Genomic DNA, 22,912 nt, shown 5'->3' on the forward strand with positions numbered 1-22,912 from the left:
TTGAGCACTAAGAATTTAGCCTCCCTCCTACTTTAGCACAACCTGTCTACATCAGTGTAAGGCCCTTTCACACTGAACGTGATGCAATAACCTGAGACAAATCTTTGATCTTCAAGCTCAACATAAATAAATTCTTGTTTACATGTGAGGGGGCACACGTGCACACATAGGGCTCAACCTGTGCAGTGCACATGCCCTTTTTAGTCTTGGATAGAAAGTGCCCTTCCAAAATGATCAAAAGTGCCCCCGCGACGCGGCACACTCTCGGTCCCGCTCTTCAGTAGGCGCGTGACAACACCGGTCTGAGTACGCGCGCGACTACACAGCTTATCAGAACGCGCGCGACAACACCGCTCTTCCCACCCCCCCCCCCCCCCCCCCCCGCTCTTCAAAAAATTTATCCTGCACATGCCCTTCAGACGGTCTCTGCACGGTCCTGGCACTGACCAGAATAATGAATAGAAAATTTTAACTCTCACCCTCTAAATAATATACAACAGTACATAAGAAAAAGTTCAAGTAACCAAACTGTCATGCTTTTGACTCTAATAAATTAATTTACTATTTTTTCTTGCAATGTCTTGCCACATAAAAGTTGTTGCCATTATTGTTGTTGTTCGTGCTTTTGTTGTCACTGTGGCTTATGTAAATGTACACTCTTCCCTCATGTACACTTGCACACCTATCTTCAAGGTGATCATTTTATTGCACTGATTGACTATTAGCTGTAAACAGACCATGCCGTACAAAACATAGAAAAAAACAGTAATCATAAGCATAAAGAAACAAAGTTGCAAACAAAACAATGCTACCAAAAACCCAGCCTATAATTTTATTACAGCTCAATAAAAAACGTTGTTGAAGCCCAAAGTCACATATTATATCTGAACCTGGCAACTCCGTAAACAACTAAAACATATGGGGATATATACACAGGTTAACAAGCTAGTGAGTAACTAAGATGGTGGAAACCCAGGAAACAAGCAAGCAAAGGAGTTTAAATTTAAACTTATTTCCTTTCTATAGCAATTGTCTATGTCACCCGTTTGAGTGCCCACCCAACATGCTAGAGGGCAGTCTACACATCACATCTGCCTCTGAACTTAACTACATATCCCATCATGAACTGCACTCACACACTAGTTGCAGATATGCCCTTTATTTAGGGTGCTTTCACACCTAGACTTTTGTTTCGGAACCTGTCTCGTTTGCCAAGTTGGCAGGGTTTGTTTGACATATGTAAATGGGTCCGTGACAAATCAATTGATTCGAGATCGCCTGAATGAGGTGGTCTCGGCTCGTTTGAAATGAACTCGGGAGCGGATTAATTGTAGCAAGACTCTGCAAAATAGACTGTGACAATCTGATCAATGTTAGGAGAGTTTACTCGCACGGACTTTTGATCCATTTAGAAACTTTTCCGTGTGAAAGCGAACCACACCAAGAAGAAAGAGCAACACTGTAACAATTTTAATCTCTGTTTCAGAACAAATGAATCGATTCACAGGTGTGAAAACACTCTAAGGCACTTAGCAGAAGCTCATCATTACTGATTACTGAGACTCTATATACACCACACACACACTGATCCAGTGCTGTCCATAGTGAGCATTACCAAGCATTTTTCTGTGTTGTCTTGCCATGTTTTCTGACCCATTGTTTGTTTACAGTATGGTGAAATGAAGCTTTCTGAACCAGGGAACTTTTCAACTCAATTGTATCGGAAAAAAGTTTGTTACTCGAAGCTATCCAAACCAGAGCTCAATAAGGACCCCTGCTGGTTAAAGTGTGACATTTTGACAAAAATGTCAAATGCTCACAAGCGACCAACTCAATCATGCATTAATACAACAACAGTAATGTAAACAAATGACTCAATTACTGTATTTTTTTACATAATAGGAATGTTATACACCATGATTGTAGTAAACTTCAAGGTATTCAAAAATAAAGAGAGGCTATGGAAGAAGGTTTTTGTACTGCACTCGCTAGCTGGCCTTCATTACATACTGTACTACAATATACTGTGGCATTCTTTCAAAATAATACGCTAATAAGCTTTAGTATGGTTCAAAAGCTTTTTACTATAAATTACTATTGTATTTTAGTTGAATTACTGGTGCGTGGGACCGGTGCAGTGCTTTGAAACAGTAGAAATGTATGTAATCGACAAATAATCTCTTGCTATTCACTTTACCAACCCACGAGAGTGTTGAAACTTTTTAATCAAAATTTGAAGCAATCACATGAGTATAGGCGAAAATGAGCTTCAGATGTCACTGATCTTGCGATTATGGCAAAACGAATCAAGCTTCAGTACACTGCTTCACTGAAAGATGTATCTTTTTTGAATACATGCTTTGAAGCCTGGGTCCCCAACGTTACATCACTAGTTTACGGTTTATGTTGTTTTGCTGCTTGCCTCGACCTCTTGACCTGTGACTTCGACTACTCTTTTGGATTACCCTTGCTACAGTTTACCCCTGTATTAAACATGCCAGCCTGATTGTTCTCAAAATAAATCTGCATTTGGCTCCTCAACCTGTTGCTACCCAAATCATTACAAGTACCACATTTTTGGTGTGTTCTTTTTTACCATTACAGTAAGTGCTGTTTAAATTGCTGTACAAGAAATTTTCATCATTGCCCTACATTGCGCACTAATGTTTATATATGGAAATAAATATTTATGGGAGAAAATTAAACCATTACACCTCAATTAGTTATTTAATACTTTTTTTAAATATAAAATCATTTTATACATACAATTTTGATTTCATTAAAATGTTGCAACCTCGTTTTTTTGATGTCAGTTATTGCCAAAACACGCATTAGCAATAGGCTGAAATTTTCCACGTGGGAGGTAGTTTTGCTATGACAATATACGCATTGATTTATTTTTAAATACCAGAAAGCACATGGACATACTCATAAAAAGAAATAAAAGGAGGATTTCCTTGAGAAAGCAGATTAAAGTGTAGGTTGTGTCTGTGTTTATACAGTATGAGTCGGAATATGAAGACGTATTGTGCGCAAAGGTCATGATTAAATCATGTGTTGATCAATAGCAACAGTGAAAAGGCTTTGGTGCAGTCATGACTCAGAAGACGACAATCTACCACAATATACCATGGGACAAAGGTTTAAAGTCGCTTATCGCTGTAGTTTCCTAGGATCAAGCAACTTATGTTATAGGCAATAAAAATAAAATGTTCTTTACAGCACATATAAGCACATGTAGGGATCGAATGTATCGATATAAAGTAACAGGTAAAGATGTCTATCTGCATTGCCAAAGAATTTGAGGGATGATTTCAAAATGCGAATGATCTACAGTAACATTATACACCTAAATTCTTCATATTGCAAGCCTTTTGGGTCAAACTTTATTTTAAGGTACAATTATTGATATTATCAAATCATTTACTAAGACTTTTAGCTCAATAAACTACTAATTCGCTGCTTATTAATAGTTAGTAAAGCAGTAGCTGTGTTTAGGTACTGGGTAAGATTAGGGATATAGAATAAGATCATACTTTATAAGTACTAATAAACAGCCTACATTTTAATAGTAAGCAGGGAGTGAGCCAGTAGTTAATAGTAAGAATTGCTGTTATTAAATATTACCCATATTTCTAGGCATGTAGTATATTGATTAATGTTAGTTTTTACATACACAGGCCATCAGGAACTTAAAATTGACATTAAATGTTAGCAATGCTTAGTAAGGCTGCAATAATTTGTTATAAAAACACAAATCCGATTGTTCAGCAGCCATTACACAATAATTATCAATTTTCAACCTATAATAGCTTAAAGCTATAGTTCACCCAAAAATGAAAATGACCTCATCTTGCTCAGGTGGTTTTTAAAACTTTATGAATTTCTTTCTTCTGTTGAACATAAAAGAAGATATTTTGAAGAATGTTGGTTGCTGACAGGTAGGAAAGTAGGAGAAAAATTACTATGGAAGTCAATGGGTGCCAGCTACAACTATTTTTCAAAATATCTTCTATAAGAAGATATATATAGTATTATTATTGGTTTTTTTTGGTCCTTCATGCATCATTGACTTCTATAGTGAGAAATAAAAATACTCAATCTAGAAGTGAACTAATGAATATTTAAATTAAAATATAAAAATGTTACATTTTACATTTTTTTTAACTCTCCCGGTTGCCAGATAAATTGAGGTTCACACATTCAAGGATGGTCTAGTAACTTTATTGACTATATTACAAACAAAAAATCATATTTTTAGGATAATGAATTCATAAAAAAATGACGACTTTAAGACAAAAATCTTAAAAGAAGTTTAAAATAAAAATGTCATGACAAAATAAAATTCAGTACAGTATTATATGAACAGTAAATATTATTATATAGTTCATATTCATAATATATATAATATTAGTAAAATATAAGAAAGAAGATTAAAGAGAAGCGTGAGTAAATGATGACAGAATTATGTTTTCCGAGTGAACTATCTCTTTAAAAAATGCTGAAAAAACTGTTTCAAGAAGAATGTTGCACAATATCAGTCAAATCACACTCATGTCTGCATAAATGAAGGTATATTTAACGTAAAAAATGTTTTTTTTTCCAAATGTCTTTCCTTGTATGACTGTAAATCCATTAATTTCCAAGACATTTGGGTTAAAATGATGCATCACTAAGCAAACAGATGCAAAAGTTTCACTTGCAAAATATTTCACATTATGAAACTTGGGAAGAACAAACATCCTTAAGCCAAACTAAATCCCCTTATTAATTCCAGTTTCTTCAAGCACACATTTCTATTTGTAAGTGTTGAAAAAGACGAACTATACTTTTGAGCTGAAGGTTCCAGTATGTACTGTATGCGGGCGATTCACTAAACTTTACAATAAAGTCATTAAGACACATTATGTAATGCGGATCAGTATGCACAGTCAGATTTGTTAAACATTATACAAATCATTATGATGTTTGTTCATGGCGTACTAATCACAACAGTTCTTTAGTATCTGATATCTGGGTAAGCCATTTCAACAAATGGATTGCGATAATGAAGTATGTGAAGAAAAGGGTGATCTTTTATGGTGAATTTAGCTTAATTTTTCTCTTTCTTCACACTTTAGTGGCTCACATTGATGGGCTGGACCTGATTCGGATCATCGTTCTCAGGGCGCCTCTTTTTACAGGCATCATAAACATATACAGACGTTATCAGAGAACAGGGTGGAATCTCGGCGACATAAGTGTGATTCCCACAGATTAACATTAATTTAGCACCAGGAGTAATACTCAAGATAAGAGTCATTATCTCAGTTGACAATTTAGCTTTTGTTAGTTGATAACTTGCCTAAATAAATCTGAATAACTGAAACTGAATGGATCTGTTTCTAACTTTTATTAAAAAACATACCAGCGTAACATTTCCGTTACTTATTTTTGAGATACTAACACATTACTTACTTCTCAGCGATGACTGCTTACTTCTCAGCGATGATACTAATACTTAGTCTTTAGCTGCTAGCTCAAATACTTTAGTACTTATCAATAACTACTTACAGTGGGGAAAAGAAGAACTCAATACGTTGTGTTTTTTTTCTGGGAAAATTATTTCTAAAGGAGCTGTTGACATGGAATTAAACCAGATTGTGGTCAAATTAAACCAGATTGTGTTTCTCTGTAGGAAGGAACATAGTTGTGGAGATATGACTTTTCTAGTATGTTTGGTAGAAAAGGCAGGTTTAAAATGGAATTTTAATGGAATTGAAATGAATTTACTAACTCTTAGGGATCAAGCTGTGTTTTTTAAATAAGAGGCTTAATGACAGCTAGTTTAAAAGTTTTAGGAACATATCCTTAAAGTAGAGATAAATTCAAAACGTTAAGCACAAGTTCAGAAACTTCTGAAAACAATTGTTTTAATAATAGCACAGATTTTGATGAATTTATCAGTTTAGACAGTTCCTCCTCACATACTGCTGAAATATTATTAAAAAAAATGGAGTTAGCTTGCTGATGATACACAACTATCTCCTCTCAACCTGATAATTTGTATGAATTTAAGAAATTAACAGATTGTATAGGTGATTTTAAAAATTGGATGACTAATAACTTCTTATTACTAAATTCAGATAATACTGAGGTCTTGCTTATTGGACCCAAAAACCTCACCTGCAAAAACCTAGAACACTATTTAACCCTTGATGGATTCTAGTTCAGTCTTCATCTTTGGTCAAAAATTTGGGGGTGATTTTTGATACAGTCTGTCGTTTGAAGGCCAGATTTCAAGCATCTGTAAAACTGCATTTTTTCACCCTAAAAATGTTGCCAAACTTCGAAATATGCTATTATTGTCTAATGCAGAAACGCTTATTCATGCTTTCATGACTTCTCGGTTAGACTATTGTAATGTGTTAGTAAGCGGCTGCCCTATTGGCTTAATTAACAAACTTCAGCTAGTTCAAAATGCAGCTGCTAGAGTGCTTTCTAGAACAAAGAAAAATGATCATATTACTCCAGTGCTTTCATCGTTGCATTGGCTCCCTATTAAATATTGTATACATTTTTACATTTTATTGACTACTATACAAAGCCCTGAACGGCTATGGCTTATCTCCCCAGTATTTGAGGGAGCTCCTGGTGTACTATAACCCCTCATGTCCACTATGCTCAGTTAATTCTGGACAACTGATTATTCCCAAAATATCAAAATCAACTGTAGGCGGTCTCTTTCTCAAATCTGGCACCTAAACTTTGGAACAGCCTTCCTAGCACAATTCTTGAAGCAGACAGACTTTGTCATTTTTAAATTAGATTAAAGACACATCTCTTTGCATTAGCATACACATAAGACACAAATGCTTTTGAAATCCAAATCCTCGATGACAAAGGGCAAAAGGTTGCTGAAGAACTACTGAGAGATTTCAGCTGCTGTCTGGGCTTTCACCTAGAATGGCTGAGAAAGCCCAGATAGCAGCTGAAATCTCTCAGTAGTTCTTCAGCAATCCTCTGCCCATCATCATTAGTAAAATTAATATTTAACATCTAGATGAAAATGAGACCAGAATGGACATTTTAGCAAGACAATGATGCAAAACACAGCCAAGAAAATTCTCAAATGCTTTAAGAGAAAAAAAATCAAGCTGTAGAATATATATATATATATATATATATATATATATATATATATATATATATATATATATATATATATATATATATATATATATACACCTATCTAACCCCACCAATCCTACACCAATCCAATCCTTCGAGCTGGGATCAAACAGGCAACTTTCTGCATGAAGTCGGTTGCTCTAACAAGTCTAAAGACCATGGCCTCTAGCGTCTGTCGCTAAAGCACTTTTTTGGGTTCAGAGGAGTGAGGTTTACCTGCACAGCACTTTACTAGCTGGCCTCTGTTACACATGTTAATATTTTAGAACTATATATTACTCAAATGACTATTTCATGAATGATGCTTAATGATGTCAGCAATGAACTCCCAGTGTTGTCAAGAATACTTAAAAACGGACTGTACAAAACAGTGATAAAACACATGGGGGATTCCTGCTCTGAGAGCTGAAACCAAAGGTCTATGTACTGTATGTGTTGAACTCCACTGCATCTTCTGATAAATGTTCCCGCCCATAGGATCTAACACGGGGAACACACCCTGGTCCTATCACAAACAGTTACTGATTCACTAAAACTGGTTTTGCAATAAGCCATGTAAAATAATATTCATGAAAGTGATAAAAACTGATACACACCTCCACATGCCCTGCCTAACTGACCATGCAACCGACCCTTTATAAACTCATGAAGCGTTCTCACCCATGTCTTAGTCAACCTAACACCATCCATTAATCCAGACATGGGACGTCTGGAGTTAATACTAGTTTTAATATGGATAACAGGTTGCTTTACCATTGAAGACAACAAAAACAGGTGAGATTCTCATAATTGAATCAGTAATTCGGCATTGTATATGAACAGTAATGTGGATTTCAATCTTCTATTAAGAGTCAGATTTAGTCAATTATCTGATGTACTGTACTGGCTGAAGAATGTACATATTCTAATCAATTATGTTTGTATAATATGCAAATTCCTATTATATGCAAATGCATTTATAATAATAATATTATATAATATATAATTCATAATATTAATCTATCTACACCAAGTATATGATTTATTAAGTACTGAATACAATAATTATTAGTGTAATTTAAGTAGAGCCGCATGTTTCTAAAAATAACTTACATTTGAGACATTTAGAGTGTTAGAAGGTGAGGCAGTGGCGCAGTAGGTAGTGCTGTCGCCTCACAGCAAGAAGGTTGCTGGGCTGCTGGTTTGAACCTCGGCTCAGTTGGCGTTTCTGTGTGGAGTTTGCATGTTCTCTCTGCCTTCGTGTGGGTTTCCTCCGGGTGCTCCGGTTTCCCCCACAGTCCAAAGACATGTGGTACAGGTGAATTGGGTAGGCTAAATTGTCTGTAGTGTGTGTGTGGCTGTTTCCCAGAGATAGGTTGCGGCTGGAAGGGCATCCGCTGCGTAAAAACTTGCTGGATAAGTTGGCGGTTCATTCCACTGTGGTGACCCCGGATTAATAAAGGGACTAAGCTGACAAGAGAATTAATGTTAGAATGTGAAATATTTAGATTGTAAAACGTAAAAAGTTTAGCTGTTTCTCAATTATATTCACAGCACTGATGAATTATCAAAGCATAATAGTTCCTTCTGTACATGTCTTATTTAAATGTAATTAAACATTTAACATCTAATTTAAAAAAGCAACTTTGATCTTACACTGTGATAATCTGATAATTATGATGGAAACAGCTGATAAATGCTACAGCGATGACTGCTATTATGTAATTGAATTACTCCACTTTTATGTCTTTGTAGATAAGAAATTCTTGAAGGATTTTGCAGCTATTTAAATCTTTTAAAAGGAAATAAATGTTTTAAAATTTTTATTTTTGTGTGTTTTTATAGACATGATGTGACAGAGAGAAATGCTGGTAAGTAAATGAAATTTATCATAAGCGCAATGATTAACTAGGGAATTCCAACCATTGCAATTTTTTCTGACTTTATTCATTTCATTCTTTTTTTAATATTCAAGAACTTTTAAATATAAATAAAAAACTACAATATAATTTTTGATATTTTTCCAATTACTATCTTATCCTACAAAACTGCAAATTTGATTAAGTCCATTTATACTAAAGAATATTGTGCAGAGACTTTGAACTGTTGCAAAAAAAAAAAAAAAGCTTTGCACAGCACAAAATGTTCGCACATGCATGCAATCAAGCAAAGACACATATGATTACAAAGTGACATGGAAACTGGTTGTAAATGGGTGGAGTACAGTAGGCCCCCATAAAGCATATCTAAGGTCCATGTCCATTACTAACACATTATAAACATAAAGAACATTTATGGCATGTAACACAGGATCAATACACCACTTTTACTTGTTCCTCATTTTAGGACTGCTTTTGATTTTAAGTGAAGTTTATTCATAGACTAATTTTGAGAGGATCACTTGCTTATGATTAACCACAGCTCGTCCTGTATTAGCAACGCATGCTTTCACCAATCGGATGAGTCCTAACTCACTATAAATAATCAGTTTCTTACCTTGGTTATCTTTGTCTTGAAGAATCCCCACTTACACCGCCCTACTCCTCCCTTCTTTCCTCGACAGGGTGGCATGGCAGCACAGTGGTTAGCACTGTTGCCTCATAGCATAAATGTCATTGGTTCAAATTCTTACTCGGCAATTAGATGTTTTTGTGTGGAGTTTACATGTTCTCCCTGTGCCCATGTGGGTTTCCCCCGGGTTCTCCGGTTTCCTCCTACAATCCAAAAACATGCGTAATAGATAAACTGACCAAACCAAATTGGCACCGTTGATGAGCTCTTAATCAGCAATTCCTAATTGCCATTAGCCATAAAATAAGCTCAAACTCCCCTTTTGCCTTACAAACGAGAGTGAGACCCAGGCTCAAGGATCTTATGAGCTCAGGGCTCTCTAGGAACAGTATGCCAAACATGGTATATAATCAATCATTATAGCGAATCGTGAACTCTTGAAATAAGTAATCTAAAATCAGAATTCTTAGTATAATCAATTCCAGGCAACGAAAAACATAAATGTCTTATGAAATATCTGTCTTTCAAACAGTGCTGGCCTCCTGCGACTTCAACGATAATGACGACCCTTTCTGCAACTTTCAACAAGACACAGCAGATAATGGTGACTGGACACGACATTATGGACCAACTCCAAGCCAAGGCACTGGACCTGATGGAGACTATCCAGATGGAAGTGAGTATAAGTGCCAAATAACAAATCACAGTCAAAATGTACATTCACTGTCCAAAGACATGCAGCATAACGTGTTTCAGGTAACCTATGTGAACACTTTTTGCTAATTTCCATTCTCTCATTGATTGTAAACCAAACAATTCTCTGCCATAGATGGGTATTACATATACCATGAGGCTGACAACAATATAAATGGACAGAAAGTACGCCTTCTCAGCCCAACCATAACAAATGGACCTGCAGAGATCTGTGTACAGTTTGTTTACTTCATGTATGGTGTTGATCATACTAACACTTTGACTGTGCTGGCCAAACGACCTGGCTCTGAGGAACAACTGTGGCAAAAAATTGGCATACAGAGCCCGTCATGGCTTAGAGCTTCCATCACAGTGCCCATACCAGCCGGACAGACTGCTCAGGTAAGCATAAAGCTTTAACGTTTGAAATTAAATACATACTCTGTATGTTTACCGTTCTGTAAATCATAACTCATGTCTGAGTACACTCCCTTCAAAGCTGTCAAAGTATCATGGTCAATTTTCCTAAAATCCCTGACAACACCGATTTAGAAGTTTGTGATGACAGAATAAATTTAGTGACTCCAGCAGTCAGTTTTAATGTCATTTTTTTTTTTTTTTTTGCTTTTAGATTGTGTTTCAAGCAATGCGCGGGGAGTCTCCATTTTGTGATACTGCTTTGGATAACATTGTGATCAGCGAGGGAGCCTGTGCTGGTACTTTATACTACCTTTATTACATTACAAAGATACACAATACATAGTAGAATGATTTTGTATATAATGTTGCATTTGTTTTTATACAGGCTGTATTGCAGGGTGTGATTTTGATGATGATAATTCCTACTGTGGCTGGACAAATGAGGTATCTGATGATGCAATCTTTGGTTGGGAGCACTGGACCGGACAGACAGATACACCAGACACTGGTCCTGATGATGACTTTTCCAAACCAGGATGTAAGTCCAGCATTTCACCCTGTCCTTTGATCTAGATAATGATTTTAGTGCTGCTTTTATCTTAACAGTCACTATATTGTCAAACTGTTTTCAGTGGGGTCGTACCTGTTATTGGACTCCAGCTCTAGTATCGAAGGGGAATCTGCTCAGCTCTGGAGCCCTTCCACATCAATCTCTGGTTGCCTACAGCTGGACTTTCATTATTACATGTACGGTAGTGCTGCCAACATGGAGCTTAATGTCCATGCAGTCACAGCTGGTAAGATTCACAAGTCTTGGATTTAAAGTTGCTCTTTGGTGTTGAAGTTTAAAGTCTGTAAGTTCAAAGGCCAATATTATGTTTTAGGTGGGGCACTTGGAGTCCCAATTTTCAGTCTCAAAGGAAACCAAGGTCAAAGCTGGAAACTCGCAAGTGTTCGCTACACTGGTACACCTGGTACAGTGCAGGTCAGTTGTATTCTATGATTTGCAAATGATGCTTGAGCTTTGACAATGACCAACAAAATAATAAAGCAATTACAATTTTCATAAATGTTGTAAACAAGTTGCATGTTTACACTGTAATTCATATTTCATTTCAGTTCGTAATTGTAGGCGTTTATGGTGAAACAGTCCAGACAGATATTGCAATTGATAGCGTCTGCATTACCACATGTATGGGTAAGTATCAAAATCTAGATGCGCTTATTGTCATATAATACATCGTTCAAAGATAATACAGTGGTTTATTGATTGGTTTCATGTTTTATTTTAGTAACCCCAACAACACCTAAGCCATCCCCACCACAACCCACTACACCTAAACCTACAACGCAGAGTCCATCAACTCCAAAACCATCCACACCCCAGCCCACTACACCTAAACCAACAACACAGAGTCCATCAACACCAAAACCATCCACACCCCAGCCCACTACACCTAAACCAACAACACAGAGTCCATCAACACCAAAACCATCCACACCCCAGCCCACTACACCTAAAACAACAACACAGAGTCCATCAACTCCAAAACCATCCACACCCCAGCCCACTACACCTAAACCAACAACACAGAGTCCATCAACACCAAAACCATCCACACCCCAGCCCACTACACCTAAAACAACAACACAGAGTCCATCAACTCCAAAACCATCCACACCCCAGCCCACTACACCTAAACCAACAACACAGAGTCCATCAACTCCAAAACCATCCACACCTCAGCCCACTACACCTAAACCAACAACACAGAGTCCATCAACACCAAAACCATCTACACCTCAGCCCACTACACCTAAACCAACAACGCAGAGTCCATCAACTCCAAAACCATCTACACCCCAGCCCACTACACCTAAACCAACAACACAGAGTCCATCAACACCAAAACCATCCACACCTCAGCCCACTACACCTAAACCAACAACACAGAGTCCATCAACACCAAAACCATCCACACCTCAGCCCACTACACCTAAACCAACAACACAGAGTCCATCAACACCAAAACCCACAACGCCCAAGCCAACAACCCCAAAGCCAACACCACCAGGTAAGTTTGTTAGTTTTTATATTTTTTAAAAATAATTTAATGTATAGATAAACAGTCCTTAATGTCTTCCAACAGTGAACTGCCCTCCAGACTCAGAGTACATTGAGTGCGGCCCAGCCTGTATTCCTAGCTGTGCAGAACCTTCCACCAACTGCTCTGGTTCTTGCATCAGTGGCTGCTTCTGTAAACCAGGCTTTGTTTTCCGTGGCCGGCGTTGTGTTCCTATTGAGCAGTGTGGATGTCTGGATGATGACAACAATTACTTTGAGGTACAAGAGTTATCATTCTTTTAATGCTGCACTTTAATCCAGTTCTAGAACCTCAGACTTGATTCTAAACTTTGGTCTGCATTTACTCTCAGCCAGGCGAGATCATATTTGGAAACGGCTGTTCAAAGTTGTGTCGCTGTGCCGGCAACTACACTTTCGACTGTGTGGACAACACCTGTGACCCTGTGACTGAAGAATGTCGGGAGGTTGGTGGAGTGCACGGCTGCTATCCTAAAGGTAAAAACAAACAACTCTAAATACAAAGGACATTGCCAGTCAAAGATAACTGTTTTATTTGACACAAAGGTATTTTTCACTCATAGGAACCTCTACCTGCATCGCTTCTGGTGACCCCCATTACACCACCTTTGACAAGCGAAACTACGACTTCATGGGAAACTGTTCTTACCTGATGTCTGAACCCTGTAACAGCACAGATGTGCCTTACTTTGCCGTATACACAGACAATGAGAATCGCTACAACAATCTTCATATCAGCTATGTAAAAGCAGTTCATGTTCATGCACTGGGGGTGAAAGTGTCTATTCTGAAAGGAGGAACTGTGCAGGTAAAAGAAAGGAACAAAATTTGCAATGTTATTATTAAGGAGTTATTCTCTTTTTGATATAAGCAGTTAAGCGAGGCACATTCAAATGAGCAACTGTCTACTTTTTCTCAGGTTAATGGTACCAATGTCAACATTCCTCTGAGTCCTGTTGCTGGTGTAGATATTTTTATGTCCGGCAAGCACTACACAGTGGCCTTGAACTTTGGAGTCACAGTTCGTTATGATGGAAACCACCATATGGACATTAAAGTTATCAAGGAGTGAGTTTGATTCTTAGACAAGTCTTAGAACTTTTATAAACTGATTCACCTTTAAATGTCTCTGTGCTTGTGATCGTTCTACAGTTATGAGGACAAACTCTGTGGACTGTGTGGAGACTACAACGGAGACCCTCAGGATGACTTCCAGACCCCAACTGGGGAACTGGTCCAAAGCCCCAGTGACTTTGGTCACAGCTGGAACACAGACCCTGAGTAAGGCCCACCATTCAACGCATTCAATTTAACATCTAAAATAATTACTTAAAGATGACTTACCTTTAATTCTGTCTTTCAGCTGTAACAAGCCAGAGGTCGGCCCAAATCCAGGATGTACAGATGCTGAACAGGAGTTGTACGAAGGTCCTGCTTACTGTGGCATCATATTGGACAACAAAGGACCATTTGCTGTTTGCCATCCAAAAGTCAACCCCAATGTGAGAAAATTAGTTTATTTGTTTTAGTTCATAATTTTAACTATGCAACAGATACTTACAGATCATAATCTCATGTGTGTATAGGGTTACTTCCAAAACTGTCTGTTTGATGTGTGTGAGCTTGACGGAGCTCATTCAGCATTGTGTGAAGCAATAGAATCGTACGTCAATGAATGTCAGGACCGCGGAGTCACAATTGGACCCTGGAGAAACAGCACCTTCTGTCGTAAGTCTGAAATAATAAAAATACATATTGTAATTTTACAAACTGTGTAAATAAATCATTAAAGTCACTTAATTATTACATATTCTTCTTCTTCAGCTCTGAAATGCCCACCCAACAGCCATTTTGATTCATGCGCCCCAGTTTGCCAGCCTTCCTGTAAACCAATTCCACCAAGTCAGTGCACCGGACCATGTTCTGAAGGATGTGTTTGTGACCCAGGTTACATCCTCAGTGCTGGCCAGTGTGTGAAGGAAAACACATGTGGCTGCAGCTATAATGGACATTATTATAAGGTGAGGAAAACATGTGTTATGAACCATGGTTTGTTAGTCAGTTAACTGGTATTTGTAATCAGACTAACACTGTGTTTCCTCTCTACATGGATTTAGCCAGGTGAAGAGTTCTACACTAAAGACTGTGATCTGCTGTGTAAATGTGATCCTCCATTTGTTACCTGTAATGCTGCTGACTGCCCACCAATGGAACAATGCGATGTACAGGGCGGTATAACTGGGTGCTACCCATTAGGTGAGAACTTTTATTTTTTGCACACATTACATAAAATATTACATTGCCCATATTCAACTTTAACTCTTTTCTTTATCTCTGTTCTTTCTAACCAGGATCTCAAGACTGCATCATCTCTGGTGATCCTCATTACAATACATTTGATGGCAAATTCTACAGCTACATGGGCACTTGCACATACACATTGGCTCGCACCTGTAAAAACAACACTGGTAGGTTATGGCCAAAACAAAGTATTAAAACAAATCACAATTTTCTGATTAAAGCAGTTTGGTTATTAGTTTATGTTTGTTCACTTTAATAAACCTCTATAGATTTAAGAGATAAGATAATTATCTCCCTTTTAAAAAACAACTCTCTCTGTTCTACAGGCCCCTGGTTCTCCATAGAGGGTAAAAATGAAGAGAGAGGAGCTTCTGGCGTTTCCTACCTGAGAAAACTGTATGTGACTGTTGACGGTATCACTGTGACAATGATGAAAAACCAGAGGACATTGGTCAGTATTCACAGCCACTCTTATTAACTAATTATCACCAGTACAACCCCACTTTTAAAGGAAAATAACTAAAATTCATAGTTCTTCCATCTTTTCAGGTGTAGCATTAGCCTTTAATCCACTTATTTTCCACACATACAGGTGAATGGACTCAGGGTGACTCTGCCTCACTCTCCATCTCCACTCATTTCTCTGTCTCTTGCTGGACAATATGTAATCCTTACAACTCCCTTTGGCCTAAAAGTGCAGTGGGATGGCAACCATTATGCCAAGATCTCTGTTCCCAGGTACTGAAACTTTGAAAACAGTCTCTTATATGAATCACTATTAACCAAAGCATTTGGGAGAAAAACTTAAGACCCACATTGATTTTTTAAGGGTTACATGTCTTGAGTAAATTCTTCAAAAAGCATCTCTGGGGAAATGAATCTCTTTACATTAATCTCTTTCTTATTTATTTTTTCAGCTCCTACTATGACCAGATGTGTGGACTGTGTGGGGACTATGATGGAAACCCCAATAATGACTTCACTAAGCCAGATGGCACCCAAGTTGACAGCTCAAAACTGTTTGGCGACAGCTGGCAAACTAAGGAAGATGAGGACGCAACGTCAGTATCTTTTACTCTTCTTCATTTTATCAACAGTAGAAATAGAGCAATGATTGAGGATTAGGTTGACTTCATATGTTTGATGACAATGTTGTGCTTTTAGGTGTAAGCCTGACCCTGGACCCCAACCACCCTGTGATCCTGTGCTGGAGGGTGAGGTGTCAAAACCGGAGAACTGTGGGAAAATAACTGACACAAATGGACCATTTAGGTTAGAACATGAAACAACACTTTTCAAAATACTGATTATAAAAAATGTTGAATCCTTTCATCTAAAATGAAGTATCATGGTTCATAAAATATTAATGTTCTATTCTTCATACTCTTTCTAACATGACACATCAAAACACTTGTAGTGCTAATTTACTGAACTCTTTCTCTTACATTTGCTCCTCACAGAGACTGTATCAAGGTGGTGAACCCGTTGCCTTTCTTCCAGAGCTGTGTGTTTGATATGTGCCGCTATCAGGGGTTGCAGCAGGTTCTTTGTGATCAGCTTCAGTCCTACACTGATGCTTGCCTGAGTGCAGGTGCTCCTGTCCATCAGTGGAGAGAGCCAGACTTCTGCCGTAAGTCTAACCTGCCTATATTGAGTCACATTGCATATGGAGTTTAATGTTTTAAACAGACGACAAAGCAGTAATGTGTGGCAAGTCTTACAATGTCCATGCAAGACTTACATTCCTAATGACAAAACAGTTTTCAACTTTCATAACATAGAAATGTAAAGAACTCAACTGAACAGGTTAGAATAGCAAAGCTAAACTTTTTATCATTTAATGGCATTTGCTCTCATTTTTCCTACAGCTTTGGTATGTCCTCCAAACAGCCACTACTCCATGTGTGTAAGCTCCTGCCCAGAGACCTGTCTGGGTATCAATGGACCACCGGGCTGCAGTGAAAAGTGTGTAGAGGGATGTGAATGTGACCCCGGCTTCATCCTCAGTGGCAACAAATGTGTTCCTGTTAAAGACTGTGGCTGTGTGGATTCTTCAGGCTCCTACCATCCAGTGAGTTTAACACTGGGGCCAACTCTTGAGCCTCTTGCACTGTAGAATACATGTTTAAAATGGTATATGATCAATCTTTGATTTAAACAATGGAACCATGATGAACTATATTCATTTCAATGTGGTGATGTTTAGGTTAACGAGAGCTGGTATCTGGAGGGCTGTAAGCAGAAGTGCACTTGTGAGGGAGGAGGATCTATTAAGTGTTATGACACTAGCTGTCTTCCTGATGAAACCTGCCAACTTCAAGATGGAGACTACATCTGCAAACCAAGTGGTAGGTTGTAGTACTAGTTATGCATGTTTAGAGAACATGCAGTTTAGTAGTTTAAAAAGTTTACTTGTCATATCATAAATATACAGAGTACATGGTACTATTTTTAAACCAACTCCAGAGTGTGTAAAGTTCTTCAACTATTCCACATTTTGTTTTATCTCTGTCCCTCAGTATTTTGTTTGGTAATAAATTACACAAATTCATAGGCATTCATGTCTTCCAACAGTGAACTGCCCTCCAGACTCAGAGTACATTGAGTGCGGCCCAGCCTGTATTCCTAGCTGTGCAGAACCTTCCACCAACTGCTCTGGTTCTTGCATCAGTGGCTGCTTCTGTAAACCAGGCTTTGTTTTCCGTGGCCGGCGTTGTGTTCCTATTGAGCAGTGTGGATGTCTGGATGATGACAACAATTACTTTGAGGTACAAGAGTTATCATTCTTGTGATGCTGCACTTTAATCCAGTTCTGGGAAGTCAGACTTCTAAACTTTGCTTTGTATTTACTCTCAGCCTGGCGAGATCATATTTGGAAACGGCTGTTCAAAGTTGTGTCGCTGTGCCGGCAACTACACTTTCGACTGTGTGGACAACACCTGTGACCCTGTGACTGAAGAATGTCGGGAGGTTGGTGGAGTGCACGGCTGCTATCCTAAAGGTATTGTACAAAACTCCCATGATCTACAAATACTATATCTGATATGAGAGAAAGGTAGCAATGCTCAAAATCCAGCATGTCTGCATGAGAATCAAGAACACTGGTGGATCTGCTAAACCAGTCCAAACTTGATTGAACACAACACTAAAAGGATGCTGGTCCGCAAGCAAAACCAACAATAAAATACAAGCTATAACAAGCATTGAGCTACATGGAATTAATGTTGGTTCAATATCAAATAAATATGAATTATTTACTTTTTAATAGTTGCATCATAGCTCGTATATACCCAAACACAAGCAATTTTATATGATCTCCTATATTCAGTATTTTAGTTGGAATTTATTTTATTTACACAAAAATATTTTTTCACTCATAGGAACCTCTACCTGCATCGCTTCTGGTGACCCCCATTACACCACTTTTGATAAGCGGCGCTACGACTTCATGGGAAACTGTTCTTACCTGATGTCTGAACCCTGTAACAGCACAGACGTGCCTTACTTTGCCGTATACACAGACAATGAGAATCGCTACAACAATCTTCATATCAGCTATGTAAAAGCAGTTCATGTTCATGCACTGGGAGTGAAAGTGTCTATTCTGAAAGGAGGAACTGTGCAGGTAAAAGAATTCAACAAAAGTTATGATGTTTCTATTAAGGAATTATTAATTCTTCATATGTAAAGTGTTATATCAATGCATTTAGGGTATTCATATTTAGTAGCACATTCAAATGAGCAACTGTCTACTTTTTCTCAGGTTAATGGTACCAATGTCAACATTCCTCTGAGTCCTGTTGCTGGTGTAGATATTTTTATGTCCGGCAAGCACTACACAGTGGCCTTGAACTTTGGAGTCACAGTTCGTTATGATGGAAACCACCATATGGACATTAAAGTTATCAAGGAGTGAGTTTGATTCTTATACAAATCTTAGAACTTTATTAACTGATTCACTTTTAAAATGTCTCTGTGCTTGTGATTGTTCTACAGTTATGAGGACAAACTCTGTGGACTGTGTGGAGACTACAACGGAGACCCTCAGGATGACTTCCAGACCCCAACTGGGGAACTGGTCCAAAGCCCCAGTGACTTTGGTCACAGCTGGAACACAGACCCTAAGTAAGGCACCATTCAATTCAATTAATTTTATATCTAAAATTGTTATGCTTTCTGTTAAATCACATCATAGATAACTTACCTTCAATTCTGTCTTTCAGCTGTAACAAGCCAGAGGTCGGCCCAAATCCAGGATGTACAGATGCTGAACAGGAGTTGTACGAAGGTCCTGCTTACTGTGGCATCATATTGGACAACAAAGGACCATTTGCTGTTTGCCATCCAAAAGTCAACCCCAATGTGAGAAAATGAGTTCATTTGTTTTAGATCATAATTTTAACTATGCAACAGATACTTACAGATCATAATCTCATGTGTGTATAGGGTTACTTCCAAAACTGTCTGTTTGATGTGTGTGAGCTGGACGGAGCTCATTCAGCATTGTGTGAAGCAATAGAGTCGTACGTCAATGAATGTCAGGACCGTGGCGTCACAATTGGACCCTGGAGAAACAGCACCTTCTGTCGTAAGTCTGAAATAAGATATGTCTCAACCATAAACTTTAAGTAATGAAATGAACAGCTTGTCTTGTGTCTCTCTTACCATTTTACAATGATGTGCCACTAACAAACTTTCTCTTCTTCTGCAGCTCTGAAATGCCCACCCAATAGTCACTATGATTCATGCGCCCCAGTTTGCCAGCCTTCCTGTACGCCAATTCCACCAAGTCAGTGCACCGGACCATGTTCTGAAGGATGTGTTTGTGACCCTGGATACATCCTTAGTGCTGGCCAGTGTGTGAAAGAAGACACGTGTGGCTGCAGCTATAATGGAAATTATTATAAGGTGAAGAAAACCTATAAAACAACAAATTTATTATAATATTGAACTATGGTTTGTTACACTCGGAACTAGTGTTTTTCATCAAACTAACATAGCATTTCCTCTCTGCATGGATTTAGCCAGGTGAAGAGTTCTACACTAAAGACTGTGAGCTACGGTGTAAGTGTGATCCCCCCGGCCTTACTTGTAACACTTCTAGCTGCTCACCAATGGAACAATGTGATGTACAGGGTGGCATAATTGGCTGTTACCCATTAGGTAAGCACTCTATTTCATTTAGTAAAATTACTTGCAAATAGGTCTAAGCATCACAGAAATGCTTTAACTATACAGATAATTCGTTATTCATTATACAATATACTATTTGGGGAAATACTATAGCAAATGTTAAAACTGTAATTTCTCAATCCCTCAGGATCTGAAGACTGTGTCATCTCTGGTGATCCACATTACACAACATTTGATGGCAAATACTACAGTTACATGGGCACCTGCACCTACACACTGGCTCGCACCTGCAAAAACAACACCCGTAAGTACATGCCCTGAAAAAAATAGAAAGGTCCGCAGTTAACAATGAGTTTACAGTGCTGTGATATTGGCTGTTGTTAGGAATCACACAAAAATTCTACTTGATTCACTGTACATAAGACCATCACTTAAAACAGAATTTAAAGAATTACAGATCTTTAAAATCTTTACACTAAGCAACACTTTTGCCTCTCTTTTGGGTCTACAGGCCCCTGGTTCTCTATAGAGGGAAAGAATGAAGAGAGGGGAGCATCTGGCGTTTCTTACCTGAGGAAACTGTACGTGACTGTTGACGGTATCACTGTGACAATGATGAAAGACAGAACAACATTGGTCAGTATCCACAGAAGTTATAATCATTAAATTAATTCTGTAATTTTTGATATAAGGAATTAGGATTTAAAGCCAAAAGTCATATACTATATTAAAATGTCCAAGACTCACGAAATGGGTATAAATGTTCTCAAAAATAACTTCTTCAGACTGTTCTTAATATGCTCATAATCCCATTTGCCTAATTAATTTTCAGTTTTCCAGTAATAATCTTATATTTTAAGCAAAATAATAAAATCGCACAGTCATTCCTTCTTTCAAAGGTTGTTAGTCGTTAAACCACTTCTCTTTTCCACACATACAGGTGAATGGACTCAGGGTGACTCTGCCTCACTCTCCTTCTCCACTCATTTCTCTGTCTCTTGCTGGACAATATGTAATCCTTACAACTCCATTCGGCCTAAAAGTGCAGTGGGATGGCAACCATTACGCCAAGATCTCCGTTCCCAGGTACTAAAACTTTGAAAACAGTTTAACCCTTTTATATTTTGTATTTTTTGTATTTTGTATTGAAGCTCTGAAAAAGGCTTCCACCAAACATACGCATGACTTTGTTTTTAGGTGTTTGGCAGGAAACTCCAAAACCAAAATCTTCACGTTAATCTCTCTCAATGATCTATTCATTTTGAATTTTTCAGCTCCTACTACGACCAGATGTGTGGACTGTGTGGAGACTATGATGGAAACCCCAATAATGACTTTACTAAGCCAGATGGAAACCAAACCAACAGCTCAAATCAGTTTGGTGACAGCTGGAAAACTGATGACGATGAGGACGCAACGTCAGTATCTTTTACTCTTCTTCATTTTATCAACAGTAGAAATAGAGCAATGATTGAGGATTAGGTTGACTTCATAAGCTTGATGAAGATGTTGTGCTTTTAGGTGCAAGCCTGACCCTGGACCCCAACCACCCTGTGATCCTGTGCTGGAGGGTGAGGTGTCAAAACCTGAGAACTGTGGGAAAATAACTGACACAAATGGACCATTTAGGTTAGACATACTAAATCTCCAAATACTTATTACAAAAATCTTGAATTCCTCCTCCTAAATTGTATAAGCTTGGGTTTCAAGCTTTGTTTTGAACATTATAGAATTACTAACAGTTGCTAATTTACTGAACTCTTTCTCTTACATTTGCTCCTCACAGAGACTGTATCAAGGTGGTGAACCCGTTGCCTTTCTTCCAGAGCTGTGTGTTTGATATGTGCCGCTATCAGGGGTTGCAGCAGGTTCTTTGTGATCAGCTTCAGGCCTACACTGATGCCTGCCTGAGTGCAGGTGCACCTGTCCATCAGTGGAGGGAGCCAGACTTTTGCCGTGAGTCAAATTCTCCTGTGTAACGTTGCATAGCAAAGTATAACATTTATAAATAAAGCAGGGAAATCTGGCAACCTACATCCAAGCAGGAATCACATTCCCAATGACAAAACCCTTTTCAGCTCTCTTCAATGTATAACATAAATTATTGAAAGGAACAGAGAGTTTAGATTAACAAAGTTATATTTGTGTGAGGATTATCGTCATTATGTGTATTATTCATGGGGCTTTAATGGTCAGAGTGGTTAAAACAGAAAAGTCTTCACAAAGGGATGGGATCATGGGACTTGAAAACTACATGCTCTATAATGCGTCCCCGCTTAATTTTTAGTTTCACCACACTTTAATATTATTTATAATTTTTTCTATAGCTCTGATATAAATAATTGTGTATTATTTTTTCCTTCAGCTCTGGTGTGTCCTCCAAACAGCCACTACTCCATGTGTGTGAGCTCTTGTCCAGAGACCTGTCTGGGTATCAATGGACCACCGGGCTGCAGTGAAAAGTGTGTAGAGGGATGTGAATGTGACCCCGGCTTCATCCTCAGTGGCAACAAATGTGTCCCTGTTAAAGACTGTGGCTGTGTGGACTCTTCAGGCTCCTACCATCCAGTGAGTTTAACACCAGGGCTGACTTGTTGGCCT

At 38.2% G+C, this 22,912-nt stretch overlaps 1 protein-coding gene across 3 annotated transcripts in view; it reads left to right on the forward strand.

Moving 5' to 3' along the window:
• The first annotated feature begins 7,801 nt into the window (after positions 1-7,801).
• zanl (zonadhesin, like) overlaps positions 7,802-22,912 on the forward strand; it is a 42,141-nt gene continuing 27,030 nt past the window's right edge. Inside the window, exons 1-43 of one of the 3 annotated variants that reach the window (NM_001365358.3) lie at positions 7,835-7,944; positions 8,995-9,020; positions 10,193-10,336; positions 10,490-10,755; positions 10,985-11,069; positions 11,159-11,311; positions 11,406-11,570; positions 11,658-11,758; positions 11,893-11,971; positions 12,066-12,848; positions 12,924-13,117; positions 13,210-13,354; positions 13,441-13,685; positions 13,797-13,945; positions 14,030-14,158; positions 14,241-14,379; positions 14,464-14,605; positions 14,702-14,898; positions 14,995-15,133; positions 15,229-15,345; positions 15,505-15,629; positions 15,771-15,916; positions 16,096-16,239; positions 16,343-16,450; positions 16,639-16,808; positions 17,047-17,249; positions 17,385-17,526; positions 17,753-17,946; positions 18,035-18,179; positions 18,559-18,803; positions 18,942-19,090; positions 19,175-19,303; positions 19,402-19,540; positions 19,625-19,766; positions 19,890-20,086; positions 20,203-20,341; positions 20,499-20,615; positions 20,823-20,947; positions 21,252-21,397; positions 21,586-21,729; positions 21,833-21,940; positions 22,098-22,267; positions 22,677-22,879. In NM_001365358.3, coding sequence (NP_001352287.3) covers positions 7,871-7,944; positions 8,995-9,020; positions 10,193-10,336; positions 10,490-10,755; positions 10,985-11,069; positions 11,159-11,311; positions 11,406-11,570; positions 11,658-11,758; positions 11,893-11,971; positions 12,066-12,848; positions 12,924-13,117; positions 13,210-13,354; positions 13,441-13,685; positions 13,797-13,945; positions 14,030-14,158; positions 14,241-14,379; positions 14,464-14,605; positions 14,702-14,898; positions 14,995-15,133; positions 15,229-15,345; positions 15,505-15,629; positions 15,771-15,916; positions 16,096-16,239; positions 16,343-16,450; positions 16,639-16,808; positions 17,047-17,249; positions 17,385-17,526; positions 17,753-17,946; positions 18,035-18,179; positions 18,559-18,803; positions 18,942-19,090; positions 19,175-19,303; positions 19,402-19,540; positions 19,625-19,766; positions 19,890-20,086; positions 20,203-20,341; positions 20,499-20,615; positions 20,823-20,947; positions 21,252-21,397; positions 21,586-21,729; positions 21,833-21,940; positions 22,098-22,267; positions 22,677-22,879 — 7,002 coding nt within the window. In that variant the 5' untranslated portion in view covers positions 7,835-7,870. Of the gene's footprint in view, positions 7,945-8,994; positions 9,021-10,192; positions 10,337-10,489; positions 10,756-10,984; positions 11,070-11,158; positions 11,312-11,405; positions 11,571-11,657; positions 11,759-11,892; positions 11,972-12,065; positions 12,849-12,923; positions 13,118-13,209; positions 13,355-13,440; positions 13,686-13,796; positions 13,946-14,029; positions 14,159-14,240; positions 14,380-14,463; positions 14,606-14,701; positions 14,899-14,994; positions 15,134-15,228; positions 15,346-15,504; positions 15,630-15,770; positions 15,917-16,095; positions 16,240-16,342; positions 16,451-16,638; positions 16,809-17,046; positions 17,250-17,384; positions 17,527-17,752; positions 17,947-18,034; positions 18,180-18,558; positions 18,804-18,941; positions 19,091-19,174; positions 19,304-19,401; positions 19,541-19,624; positions 19,767-19,889; positions 20,087-20,202; positions 20,342-20,498; positions 20,616-20,822; positions 20,948-21,251; positions 21,398-21,585; positions 21,730-21,832; positions 21,941-22,097; positions 22,268-22,676; positions 22,880-22,912 lie in introns of all 3 variants that reach the window. The other 2 variants (XM_087258558.1, XM_087258557.1) reach the window with 2 other exon arrangements.

This window comes from Danio rerio, chromosome 7, assembly GCF_052040795.2.
Source record: "Danio rerio strain M-AB ecotype USA chromosome 7, GRCz13ab, whole genome shotgun sequence".
In the NCBI taxonomy this organism is placed as follows: domain Eukaryota; kingdom Metazoa; phylum Chordata; class Actinopteri; order Cypriniformes; family Danionidae; genus Danio; species Danio rerio.